This window comes from Capsicum annuum, chromosome 9 (assembly GCF_002878395.1).
Source record: "Capsicum annuum cultivar UCD-10X-F1 chromosome 9, UCD10Xv1.1, whole genome shotgun sequence".
Lineage (NCBI taxonomy): Eukaryota > Viridiplantae > Streptophyta > Magnoliopsida > Solanales > Solanaceae > Capsicum > Capsicum annuum.
The window spans coordinates 219,025,588-219,040,286 of record NC_061119.1 but is presented as its reverse complement, the minus strand read 5'-3'; the positions used below and the strand labels follow the sequence as shown (position 1 = coordinate 219,040,286).

General features: G+C 38.3%; 1 protein-coding gene across 1 annotated transcript; it reads right to left on the bottom strand.

Moving 5' to 3' along the window:
* Nucleotides 1–12,491: 12,491 nt before the first annotated feature.
* LOC107840875 (zeatin O-glucosyltransferase-like) lies at nt 12,492–14,347 on the bottom strand. The gene has a single exon (XM_016684819.2). It carries the CDS (start codon nt 14,083–14,085, stop codon nt 12,607–12,609), a length of 1,479 nt encoding a protein of 492 aa, XP_016540305.1. The 5' UTR covers nt 14,086–14,347; the 3' UTR covers nt 12,492–12,606.
* Between the last annotated feature and the right edge of the window lie 352 nt (nt 14,348–14,699).

The window sequence follows — 14,699 nt, the reverse complement described above, 5'->3', positions numbered from 1 at the left end:
AAGAAGTTATGGCCGTTTTACAGTGAGCTGTTCGAACTGCCAAAGTGCGACGGGATGGCCGACGGACCGTCGCTCCCGTCGCGCCAGTGACGAACCCTCGCCCAAACCGTCGCAACTGAGGCATTAAGCCTAGCCTTCTTTCATTTTTTTAGAGTTCTCTGGGGCTCAAGCCCCAGAAACTCATCAGTGCAGTAGAGGCCTTCAGACATAGTCAGATGGTCAAGTTTTTTCCGATAGTTATTTCAAGATTTTCAAATTTATTTAGTTTTTTAATTTTACTATGCCAGTATCAAGGGTCCACATGGGATCACTTATGGTTCTAACCATTGTATCTCGTCCAAGTTGTGGAATCAGGTCACGACACGTATAGGAAAGAATAAGCATGAAATACAAATAACAAAGTTTACACCTCTACGCACGACAGAGGTAATTCCCAAGAAATAAAAGTGCGAAGTAGGAGAATCTTAGTATATCAGTTGGTTGGCTATCTGCATTTCGTTTTGTTTCCCTGTATGAAAAATCTTTCAAAGATTAATACTAGTAGTTTACTGAAACAACAATAATTACACAGCAAGCTTTTCTTACAATATTTGAAACATGATTGAAGGTACTTGATGCTACCTGTAGTGTATTTTTCTAAATCCAATGACAAATATTTGTCACCTTCAAATGAAAAAGACATACAACACTAATTGGCAATACCTAGTACATTTTTCTTTTTAAAAGTAAAAGTTGTACAAGAGGTTGGCAATACCTAATAAACATTCATAATGAAGATATCATGGGATATGCAGATCTTGTAAATTAGCTATTTTAATAAGTGATGAAGACATCATGTGACTTGTGATATGCAAATCTGTGACATACACATATAGTGTTTGTCATCTACAACTAAAAAGACATACAACACATGGCAATAACTAGTACGTTTTGCTTTTTATTAATGTAATAAAGTAAAAGGTTGGACGAGGTCATTTAATATTAATTGCATTTTAATAAGTGACAAAGACAGCATGTCAGGATTAGCATTTACTATTAATTGCATGTAATAATATGATTATGCATTGTATTTGCATTGGTATGTTTGTGCTGCAACTCCTTATTCATTGCCACATAGTGTAGCAGCAAATTCCTAACCTTTTGTCATCTTTATATGTTGAAGGAAGGTGCTTTTTTTGTGGGGGAGCTTTGGATTTTTCGATTAATTCGGAGTTGTTTGAGTTGTATATCGTCATGGATTGTTGTATCCTAGAGGGAAAAAGTCGAGAGTTGATGATACTGCTGGATCGGTGTGGATTATGCCGCAGTGAGCTTGAATCTCCTTAAAAGAAAGTGAGATATCCGCGCCTCAGCCAAGAAGAAGATTATCTTATTTTCTTCATTTTTTATTCACTTTGCTATTTCAACTGTAAATATTGTAATTTTGTGGTATATTGCACCAACACATCAAGTGATATGCAAATCTGCGAAAATAGCTATTTTAATAAGTGATGTAGACATTCGTCATCATTTGATATACAAATCTGCGAAATTAGCTATTTTAATATGTTGTTCTTTTTTAAAAAGACTAAAAAGGATATATAAATTGAAAGGGAGGGAGAGAGTACTTAAGTATATGAGAGAAAAAAAGTCAACTAAAAGACAAACTCAAATAATTTAAAATTTTCGCACCTTTGACGTGGGATCCATTTTATGCAATAAAGGTGCCACATCAGCATAAAAGGATGACAAATATATTAAAATCGAGTTCAGGGTAATAGGATCCATGTGATGTTGGAGTATGTCGTAGCAACTTTGGGGCTACTGTATGTTTAAAAAAAAAAAAGACGGTTAGCACTTCCCATCATAATCTTAAATGACTCATATAGTACTAATGCAATATTCTTATACCTTCTTTGAGTCAAGAAAGAGCACATTAGTCAAGGAATACAATGGTATCGTGAGCTATGTTGCTCGGATTCTGTAAAAATCCTTTCTTTTGAATAATCCAACACACGCCTGACAACATTTTTGTAGTATAAATAGCAGCAGTGCACTAAAGCTCCTGCTATGTGCGTGTATGAGAGCATTGTAGTATAGTAGTTTAACATGGTATCAGAGCGTCGATCCAAGAGAAGCATATAGCTTGTATCCTGGGAGCAACAAGGAGAAATCAGATCTCTATTTTGTAAACTGAAGTTGGAAAGCATCTGAGTGATTTTCTGAGTAGAAGTGTAATGGAACCTAAAATCGATCCTGTTAGAATATGAATAGGAATAGCAATAGGAATAGGAATAGCATATAGAATCCTACTTGGGAAGGGATTTTAATGTAGTGTCCTATTAGAAAAAGGATTGAAATGTAATGTCTATAAATAGGGTCTCAATGTAATCATATAGTTACAACAATTCAATAATATTTTTCTCCTATATTCTCACATGGTATCAGAGCCAGGTTCATCCTAAATCTTTGTTCACTGATGTTGGACCCCATATTATATTGTCCATGCTACAGTTAACGTGGTATGAGCCTGCGGGGAAGTGTTCAGTATCCCACATCGGAAAAAGGATGGATAATTGATCTCCTTATATGGACTTGGACAATCCTCCCCTCATGAGATAGCTTTTGAGGTTGAGTTAAGCCCAAGATCCATTCCTTACAAATCCTACATGTTATCATGATGTAAATATTGTATATTAATGCAATCAAATATTATTGTATATTAGTGTAATTACATAGATTTAATTTAGTAGTTAAAGAGAATAATAGTGACTTTAGTAAGAGCAGATTTGGTGGGATAGAATAGTGGATTTAGAGGGATAGAAAAGTTTATCTTTAGGGATAGGAAGACGGATCTTTATGGATGTAATCATTGAATATTTTCTATTTAATGACAAGACTCTCAATATAGAGAGGTATTCAGCAGAAAATTGACATCGTATTAGAGCCTTCTCTTGGCTGTCTTGTTTCATAGAGTTCATTTATGGTTTCTTTCAAAATTTATTTTGAATATTTTGGTTTTTGTTGATTGTTCCTCGACAATTAACACCTAGGACTTTGATCTTGGTCATTTTGGTTATTCTTTTTGAGTTAGTGTTTCTAGTTTTCATAATTATGAGTTCATATCAGTTTCAATCATTCAGTGTTCATTTCACTGGAAAGAATTTTTCGTCATGGGAGTTTCAGTTTCAGTTATTTGTCACTGGAAAAGAACTATAGGGCCATATATATAAAGTCGATCCTGCCCCTACTGATCCTACAAAGTTAGGTGAATGGAAGATTAAAGATGCTCGGGTGATGACATGGCTTTTAGGGTCAATTGAACCTCTTATTGTTTCTAATCTCAGGCCTTACAAGACAGCTAAGGCCATGTGGGATTATTTACAAAAGGTTTACAACCAAGATAATAGTGCCCGGCGCTTTCACTTAGAGTATGAAATTGCTAATTACTCTCAAGGAGATCTTTCTATTCAGGATTATTATTCTGTATTTCAGAACTTATGGACTGAATTTACAGATACTGTTATGCCAAAATACCTTCCGAATCTCTCTTTGTGATTCAGCAAGTTCATGAGCAAAGCATCGAAAACAGCCTCTCTACTTCGTTAGAGGTAGTGGTATGGTTTGCATGCACTCTACCCTCTTCAGACCCCATGATGTGGGAATCTACTGGGTTTGTTGTTGCTGTTGTTGCTGTTGTTGTTGTTGTTGCATGAGCAAAGCAAGTGATATCAATTTTAGATGAAGTTACGCTCTGATTTTGAGAGTGTTCGCTCTAACTTGATGAATTGTGACCCGTCTCCCTCCCTGAATGTTTGTTTTAGGGAATTTCTTCGTGAAGAGCAGTGTTATGTCACACAAAATGCTTTAGAATAGGAAATGATGTCGTTGTTACATTTGCTGCTCAAGGTAAAGGTATGAGTAGGGATATGAATAGAACTCAATGCTACAATTGCAAGGAATATGGCCGTATTGCTAGAACTTGTGGCAAGAAGTTCTGTAATTATTGTAAACAACAAGGAAACATTATCAAAGAGTGTCCCACACGCCCTCAGAATCGTAAGGTAAATAATTTTCATGTAGCAATGTAACGCCCTGCATTTCGGGCTACAATATAGACCACGATTCCGATGTGTTGATAAACCCCGAAGCCATAAAATCCTATGCCAATACGGCATGTTAATTATTTGTGTATCATGTGAATCCATTCAAGCTTGAATTTAGACCATAGAGGTCCTTCAACTCAAGGACGAGTTGAAACTATTTCGATCGACTAAGTTTTAGTGGACATTATAAATTATGTCAGCTTCCATCGACCATAACTCTCTGAATATGTTGAATTAGGGATCCTACTATGTGTTAAATGATAGGTCTTCGAGTTAGCTTTCCAACGATAGCAATTTTGCTAAAATCCGACACCCGAGCAAGAAGTTATGGCCTTTCAAAGTGATATGCGTCGCCTAACCAATCACCCATGGCCACTGAAAACCTAGGCGGCGCCTATGTAAACATAGGAGATAGCCTAGGTGGCGCCTATGTAAACACAGGCGATAGCCTAGGCGGCACCTATGTGAACATAGGAGATGGGATGGGCGGCGCCTATGTAAAGAATTTAAGTGACTTAAACACTCCATTTTTGGGGCAAAATGGTCCTTTTCCACCCTTACTTAGCCCTAAAACACGAAGTTCAGTTCCAAGGACCCCAAAATACACTTTCATTCATCAAAAGTGCTCAAGGATTCTCCTTAGGGTTTCAAAATAAAAACCCAAGCAACTCAAGATTCAACCGGGGGTTTTAGGAACTAATTGCATATTTGGAATCCTCTCAGCGTAGGCTTCAAGAAGCATCTAATATTCATAGTAATCGAGGTACGTAGGGTTATCCGAAAATCTCATGGGTCTTTAAATTCATGTTTTACAAATGGGGGTTTTGAAATTACGAATATGACTATATTTTAAATGTTTTATGATATTGATTTGGCCCTTAGGCCTACTCCCAAAGTGATTTGCCATATGATATATGTATATGCATGTATTTTGAAAAGATGTTAACTTGAGAGCATGAATGATATGAAATTTCCTCTCTTGATGTGAATTTATTTTAAATGTTCATATGATGTAAATTATTTGAAAACTTCTTGAAGAGCATGACATGAAATGTTTTGAGAATTGATATGATTTTGACTTGAAAACAAGAAGGTTATTCATGTTGAATACAATGGTTTAATGAGAAGAATAATGTGATATTGATGGCTTGCAAGTCGGGTATGAAGATACACTACAGAATATGATATGTGATTGAATCAGATGAAATTGGAATGCATTGATTTTACATGAGATAGGTGGATGCCCGAAGAAGGCGTTTGAGTGTAAGGGCTCATCGCTGGAAACCGTGTTTGCTGACATGGGAATTTGGTACCAGGCTAAGTGATCTTGAGTACTTGACTTTATGTCATTCCCAAATTAGGATCATAGGTAGGATCCCGGGCTAAGTGATCTTGGGCACTACCATTGGATCGAGACACCATGCTTCGTGGTCTTGTGTGTCTCTCCCTCACTTATACTCTAATCTCGAAGGCAACCGAGGATGGACAGTTGGTGTAAATTATGTAGGATATTCCACCTAGCTCAGTTGCATTTCATTGTTGTTGAGAAACTATTGCATTATGCCCATGTGTTTTCAAATGATTTGATATGAAATTGCTTTATAATGGATCTCAACTACATTTTTTAAGAATATTATGTTTTGTTTTGATATCTTTGCGTGCCAGTACTTTTGTGCTGACCCCCTCCCCTCTCCAACCTCTCAGGTTCAGAGGCCCAGTCTAGGGGTCAAGAGAATCAGTAGATCATTAGATAGAGTTGCAGAGACAAGTGGTGAGCCTTCTATGTTTCGGAAGGTCTTATGTCCTGCAGTCCTTTTATCTTATATTTAGTTTTGGGGTCTACTGGGGGCCTTGTCCCAGTTTATATACAGTTACTTGACTCAGTCATTTGTTAGAGATTTTCGCAGACAGTTGCTTAGAGGTTGATTGATGTTGGGGGAACCTTATTTCCCCGTTATTGTTTCTTTTCATATTTATGACCATGTTTCCGAATTATTGTGTTTCTTCCGCATTACTTTAACCATATGAATTAGGTGCATGATTACCAAACAAATAGGGGTGTTTTGGGCCTTCATGGTTCAAAATGCTCATCACGGCCAGGCCCTGGTTCGGGTCGTGACAAGCAATAAATGGTTCCACTCTTGAGAACTAATCTTCAGGACCTTCAGGACAAGTTCTTACTCCTGAAATGGTATAACAAATGATCGTATCAGCCTTTTCAGCATTGGGATTACAGGGTATTGATGATAAATCTAATTTTTTGATTGTTGATTTTAGTGATTCCAATCATATGAACAACTCAACAAGCATGCTAAAAAATATTCATAAGTATCAAGGTTCATCACAAATACATGTTGCTAATGGTAGTAATTTACCCATTACCAAGGTTGGGGATTTTGCTCCAACTTTCAAGAATATTTTTGTTTCACCGAAGCTCTCAACTAGTCTTATTTCAGTTGGACAATTGGTTGATGACAATTGTGATGTAAATTTTTCTCGTAATGGTTGTCTTATGTAGGATCAGGTGTCGGGGACAATAATCGCGAAGGGGCCTAAAGTTGGAAGATTGTTTCCTATACAATTTTCCATTCCTCCTGTTATATCTTTTTCTTGTACTTCTACGGATAATAAGACTGAGCTTTGGCATAAGCGTCTAAGACATATGATGTTATCTACCAGCATCAATTTGAGGGGGGATGTTAGCATGATGTAAATATTGTATATTAATGTAATCATATATTATTGTATGTTAGTGTAATTACATAGATTTGATTTAGTAGTTAAAGAGAATAATAGTGACTTTAGTAAGAGCAGATTTGGTGGGATAGAATAACAGATTTAGAGGGATAGAAAAGTTGATCTTTAGGGATAGGAAGATGAATCTTTAGGGATGTAATCATTGAATATTTTTTATTTAATGACAAGACTCTCAATATTGAGAGATATTCAACAGAAAATTGACACTACAGATCCTTTGTTTTTGGGAGCCTCAAATGTTGTTGGTGCTGCATTGATCCCAATTAAGCTGGTTGGATAAGCATTACTAAGGAAGAGAAAATACAGTTTTGTGACTAGCACACGCAGTAAGGATGTATATAGAGAGGATCTACATGAGCATTGGGAAACATGTAATGCAGTTGTATTATCATGGCTGATGAGTTCAGTAAGTGCTGAGTTACTAAGTGGCATTGTGTATGCTACAAGTGCATTTGAGGTAAGGGAGGACCTCAAGGAAAGGTTTGACAAAGTTAATAGAATGAGACTGTATCAACTGCACAAAGAAATCAATAATCTTCATCAAGGAACTGATTCTGTTTCTGCATACTTTACTAAACTGAAGAATCTCTGCTGTGAGTATGATACTGTGATTCCAGCTCCATCTTGTAATTGTGCTAAATCTAGAGATTATGCCAATCTTTTAGTCCAATTATGGATTGAATGAATCTTGTGATCAACCTAAAAGACAGATACTCATGAAAGGGGTGACACCTACTATTAACCAAGCATATGCAATGATTGTAGAGGATGAAATTCAGCAACTAGCTTGTGTTGAAATAACCAGTGATAAGACTGACCCTATAGCTATGCATGTAAATAGAACTTTTGTAGAAACTAACTATGGTAGTCAAGGTTATAAAGGAAAGAAGTGTGACTACTGCCATCTCAGTGGACATATAAGAGATATTTGTTATAAACTGATAGGACATCCTGCAGAGTGGAAATTTAAGAAAAAAGGGAATTGCAGTGGCAATTCAAGGGGATCACATCAGTCATTCACTAATAATAAATCTCATGGAAGATTTGGTGGATATGGATACCAGGCTGCTGGTCAATCTAATAATTAGTTTTCAGCTCATAACTTTACTGGAAATTAGTCAGGAGAGGATACAAGTTCAGCAGGTCCATCTAATAGCCAAGAGAGCAAGGACATCAACAATGTTGTGATAGCCAAAGCACAAGGTTTCTCAGAAGAAGAGTACAGACAGATTATGGCATTGCTAAATAAAGAAGCACATGATTCCAAACAGGTCAACATGTCAGGTATAGTTACTTGTTTATCAACACATGTTGTTCCACACGAATGGGTAATAGATTCTAGTGCCACACACCATGTAGCAGCACATAAAGGTGTTTTCTCACAATGTCATAAGATAGTTAACACATAAAATTAAATGGTGAATCTCCTTACTAGAGCCAAGGAAGATATTTCACATATTGGAGAAGCACAAATTCTAAATGATGAAACTGTTAGAGATGTGTTGTTTGTCAATGATTTCAAGCTCAATCTATTGTCAGTGTCAAAAATGACTAAATAACTTTCATGCTTTGTATCATTCTACTCTGATTTCTGTGTATTTCAGGACCTTCACACTGGTAAGGTGAAGGGGATTGGTAAGGAGAAAGGAAGATTGTACATCCTTAAGAAAGTCTATGGGTTGAATGATGTACATGGAGGAAGTCCTCAAAAGTTGCTGGTTGCAGAAGTAGATGTGCAATACTGTAACTTATGGCATAGGAGGCTAGGGAACCCTTCTTCTCAGGTTCTACAGTCACTTAGTTTACTAAGACACAAGAAAAACTTAGAAATTCTAAATAAGTGTCATGTTTGTCCACTAGTAAAACAAACTAGACTGTCATTGCCTACCAATGATTCTAGGGTTGTAGAAGTAGATGTAGTACATATGGACCTTTGGAGACCTTATAAAGTCCCCACTTTTGATAAGAAACACTACATTCTGACTTTAGTAGATGATCATACTAGATACACTTGGCTTCACTTGATGCAGTTGAAATCTAAATGTATTGTGGCGATTAAGAGTTTCTTGAACATGATAAAAAAAATCAGTTTGGTGCTCAAATAAAGGTTCTCAGATCATATAATGGAACAGAGTGTATTAACTCATAGTGTAAAGAGTTGTGTCAAGCCTTGGGTATATTACATCAAAGTAGTTAACCTTACACACCACAACGGAATGGGATTGTTGAAAGAAAGCACAGATAGATACTGAATATTGCCAGAGCTATCAGGTTTTAGTCTCTAATGCCTATCAAGTTTTGGGGATTAAATGTCAAGGTTGCAGTCTATCTTATGAACAAGTTACCTTCTTCATCTATTGGAGGTAAAAGTGCTTATGAGATGTTGTTCTGTAAATTCACTGTAACACCCCGCATTTTGGACTAGAACGAAAAACCATCGTTTCTATACGTAGATGATCCAAAATCCATAAATCCTATGCAAATTTTCCATGTTAATCAATTATATAGTGTGGGAAATTGAATGAGCTTTCCGTCGATATAAGATTCGCCCAAATTCGATACCCAGACAAGATGTTATGGTTAATTTAAGCCCTAGTCGTAAAACACCGTCATTTTAGTGCTTGGCGTGTCACGGAGGTGGTCTATTTAACAATTGTCAAATTTCAGTAGCCTAGCGCGATTACGGAGCGCGCGCTGAAGTTCCAGGTCCCAACCGGTGGGACAAAGCGATGGTTTCGCATCGCGGTGACCCTAAAAATACCATTCGTCAATTTCTAGTGAGCCACTGCGATAGTGGCGCGTCGCGGTGACCCATAAAATCGGGCTCCCAGTTATATTTTATTCCATCTCATTGGTGGTGAGTTCACGGCATATTTTATGAATAGGCTCTGTGAGTTTTCTCAGAAGCATCATAACCGGAGGTACACCATCGCGGCCAGCATCATCTTTTTCTGTCGGAGAAGAAGGTATCGATAGGTCATCAAAATGGATGTTTGAGGCCTCGAGACCACCTTGGACACGCAGTTTCAGATCTTCGTTCCAATCAGCAAGGCAGAGGAAGTGTACTGGTATGTTATGGGAGGCAATGAAGCAAGCAAGAATGAAGAGTTGATTGAGATGGCTATACTCAGGAAACAGCACCATGGCCACAATCACTTCATTGTCTGATGAGTTGGTAGCCATTGGAGCAAGATGTGAAAAGTGAGTTTATTGCTTACTGTGGGATAGAATACTTGTCTCGTACATCTTTCTTATCGACATGCATTGTACTCTATAAGAAGTGAGAGTTGAGCGCGTCTGCTTCCTCCTGTAGAAAATTTGTGTAATACCCCAACATAGGATAAGGAGTCTCACATCAAAAAAACACAGGAGGGATGCTGGGTATATAAGTAAGCAAGCCTTATTCCCTAGTGATGTGTTTTAAAGCCATGCGGGCCTGGCCCAAAGCGGACAATATCACTAGTGGGTTGAGCCGTTACAGGGGTCTTTCGGGCCTTTGTGGTTCGGGATGCCTGTCGAGGCCAGTGCCCCGGCTCGGGTTGTGACAATTTGGTCATTTCAGTGCTAGTTTTGGGCAAAATTCTGGGCTCAACGGTGGAAAATACTTTGTCTCATAGAGTACTTTTTTCTTGTCAAGAAGCATTTAAACATAAAACACATCTGAGAAAAATGTCAATGCATGTCCCACTATTTTGATGAACATTTATAATGACGACGACAACGACGGTGAAATTTCACAAGTGGGGTCTGGGGAGGGTAGAGTATACATCGGATCTTATCACTACCTCGTGGAGGTAGAAAGACTGTTTCCAAAAAAACCCTCGACTCAAGTGCAGCAGATCCAAGTACAAAGAAGAAGGAAACAGTGAAGAAAACATCGTACCCTGAACTTTATAGACTCCAGAATTTGCCTCCACATCTCCAAATTAACATTTACTTGACTACGTGTCTCATCAATCAGCACTATGTTATCCCCAAACAACATACACTAATATACCTCATCTTGAACGTATCACGTCAATTCATCCATCACAAAGACAAATAAGAACATATTAACAGTCGATCCCTGGTGCTACCCGATCTCCATCGGGAAATGCTCCGAGTCTACTCCCACCGTTCTAACCTGCGTTTTGAAATTAAATAGCTGCTAAAAAGGGAAAGGGTTATTTTTTTTGGAATGAACTAAAAAGGAAAATAGTAAGATGATGAGGGAACTTGATGCTGCCTGTAGTGTATTTTTCAAAAGCCAATGAGAAATATTTGTCATCTACAATTTACAAGACATAAATCACTTGACAATACCTAGTACATTTGTCTTTTTACATGTAAAAGGTTGGACAAGAGGTTGGCAGCTTGCTAACATTCTACCCTTTTTCCATCCTTTGCATTATTTAGAGTAAATGCCCTATTTTCAGAACTATAAACGAAATTGCTGAGACACACTCCAACTTAAAGAAGGTCCTATTACCCCCTGAACTAATTAAAATCGTATTTTTGACAACCTTAAATGCCTACGTGGCACAGACGTGTGCCTACGAGGACCTTCAATATGTTGATTCACACAGCGTGCCACGTAGTCCTTAAGGTTCCCAAAAATACGGTTTTAATTAGTCCAGGGGTAATAGGACCCCCTTTAAGTTGGAGTGTGTCTCAACAATTTCATTTATAGTTCAGGGTGGAAATAGTGCATTCGTTTATAGTTCAGGGTCGAAATAGTGCATTTTCTCTATTATTTAATTATAAACGATAGTGAAAATTTCCGCGATTTCTGGAATTTTCCAACAATCTTAAGGATATTTTCACTTCATTAGGTTGGAAAGTGGAAAAGATTCAATATTTATATGAATGAGCGCGAAGGAAAAATTGATAAAATCGATGAGTAAATGATTACCGACATGATTAAGTGGAAGACAGTGACTACTCATACAACAACAACAACAACAACAAACCCAGTTTATTCCCACATAGTGAGGTCTGGGGAGGGTAAGATGTACACAATCCATACCACTACCTCCGGAGAAGTAGCAAGACTATTTCCGATAGACCCCCGGCTCAAGATAGTGACTACTCATACATAGGGTGAAATTGTTTGGTGAGAAAGTCCTTAGTTTCATTATCAGGATGGTCTGTTTTGAGCATTTGAAGTGGACGAACAATCAGGACAAGTACGTATAGAGATCATCATGGGACCGTGGAGAGAGTCTCAATCGATCTTTTCTAGGATTCCTATACCCTGCCGACACTCTTTGAGGTGATTGTCCCTCCGTCTCAGGGTGAAGTTATTTGGTGAGAAAGTCCTTGATGGTTTGTTTTGAACGTTTGAAGTGGACGAACAATCAGGACAAGTACGTATAGAGATCATCATGGGACCGTGGAGGGAGTCTCGATCGATCTTTTCTAGGATTCCCATTCCCTGCCGACACTCTTTGAGGTGATTTTACATAATTCTCCTAATTCATCTGCCTCAACCAATTCTGTTAACTCGTTTAATAATGTTCCTCATCGTTCTCCACACTGAGGTTCCATATGGACTAGATACAACATTAGGGCACCAATGGTCCGTCTGGACGTACTTGTCCAACGTTTTGGCCACTTTAGTTGGAATGGGGAAGAGACATGACATAAGTAGGCGACGAGTCCAACACAGAATTGATCAACTTGAGTCTACCTCCAAGATATATATATGTATAGAACAAACTATTTTGTGAAGTGGCATTGAATTACAATTAAGTGACTTTAAACACACACACACACAAACAGGAAGTTATTTGATAATATTTGAAATGAAAGATTCCATTTCCTTGCGTGCAGGTCCTCCGTCGCTGACAGAGCTCTTGATCCTTTTGCTCAATTCCATTGCCCTTTGCCGCATCTCTTCCCCTTCTTCCGTGCCCATCAACGTCTTCACAGCTTTCTCAATGGTTGATGCTGTTACCAATTCCTCACGGTGAGCCCAACTCTTGACAGATATTCCAATCTTCAGCACATTTGTTAGAAGTACAGCGTTAGATGGCTGCTCGAAACTGATTGGCCAAGTTGCTAGAGGCACTCCCATGCTAATGCTCTCTAGACAAGAATTCCACCCACAGTGACTCAAAAAACCACCGGTAGATGGATGACTCAAGATTTCTAACTGTGGTGCCCAATTTACCACCATTCCTCTCCCTTCTACTCTCTTTTCAAACCCTTCTGGTAGTTGATCAATATTTTCGTCTTTCTCTCTAAGTTTCTCCTTATCGTCAGATCCTTTTCTTAGTACCCAAATAAATCTATGGTTGCTTTGTTCTAAACCCAGAGCGAGCTCATTGACTTGCTCTTGTGATAATGTAGTGGTCGATCCAAACGAGACGAATATGACTGAGCTAGTATCTTGCTTGTCAAGAAACTCCAGGCATTCATGACGAGTCATGTTGCTAGACGAAGAAGAGATAGAGTCGTGTGATTCTACCAACATATGAAATGGACCAAAAGCCAAAGACGGCTTGCGTTTTCCTTTGGCAAGTAAATCTATGTACTTACCTTCCACTTCTTTACACGAGTTTATGACTTCTCCCGAGTGGAACTCCATCTCATGTTCCGTTCTAACCAACAATTTCCCATGCGGATCTAGAAATAGAAGCTCATCGTGCATTTGCTCGACCAGTTTGACATGATCATCGTCAACTATATCAGGAATACCTTGTTGGACAAAGTGATATCTGTTAAAAGCCGACCCGCAATGGAAGATATAACCCTTGACATTCGGGAATGTATGTACTTCCCATATATGTTGGGTCATTATATTGTCATGAATTACGACTAACCTCTTTGCATTGGTGGTGAGTTCAAAGCATGTTTTAAGAACGGGCTCCCTGAGTTTTTCCAGAGACATAAGAACCGGATCGCGGCCAGCTGGATCATCATCTTTTACTAAGAGGTCCTCGAAATGGATGTTTGAGGCTCCGAGACCACCATGGAAGCGGAGTTTCAAATCTTGGTTTATATCAGCAACGGAGAGATAGTATACTGGTATATTATGGGACGCGATGAAGCGAGCAAGAACAAAGAACTGATTCACATGGCTGTAATCCGGCAATGGCACTATGGCCACAATCACTTCATTGTCTGATGAGTTGGTAGTAGCCATTGGAACAAGATGAGAAAAATGAGTTTGGTGATTACTGTGGAATGAAGTATTTGTTTCATACTTCTTTATTATCAACAAGTAAATAACATTAAAATATACAACATGCAATACACGCATTTGAGAAAAACATCAATGCATGTCCCACTCTTTTGATTAACATTTATAATGACAACGACGACGACAACAACATATCCGGTGAAATTTCACAAGTGCAGCAGATCCAAGTACGAAGAAGAAGGAAACAGTGAAGAAAACATAGCAACTACTAAGGGAAGCCGAACAATTCCTACAAAAAAGTAACAAGAACAGTGACATAATAGTGTGATAATCGAAAACAAAATAAACAACAGACGATGATAATATGAAAAACAAGAGTTACAATAATACAACTAGTACAACGTAACGACAAATATAGATCAACTGAGGCCCTCGAAAATCAAGACAACACTCTACTACCGACTAGCCTTCTAGCCTAATATGTGTCCACACCCTCCTATCTAATGTTATGTACTCGGTAACCTGAAGTTGCACCATACTTATTTATTCAACCTACCTCTACCTCTCCCCATAACTTCTATATCCAGCCTCTCGTACTTTCTCACTAGAGCGTCTGTGCATCTCCTCTTCACATGTCGAAATCATCTTAATCTCGCTTCCCTCATCTTGTCTAACGTGGAAGTCACTCCCACCTTTTTCTGAGTATCCTTATTTCTAATCCTATCACTCCTAAT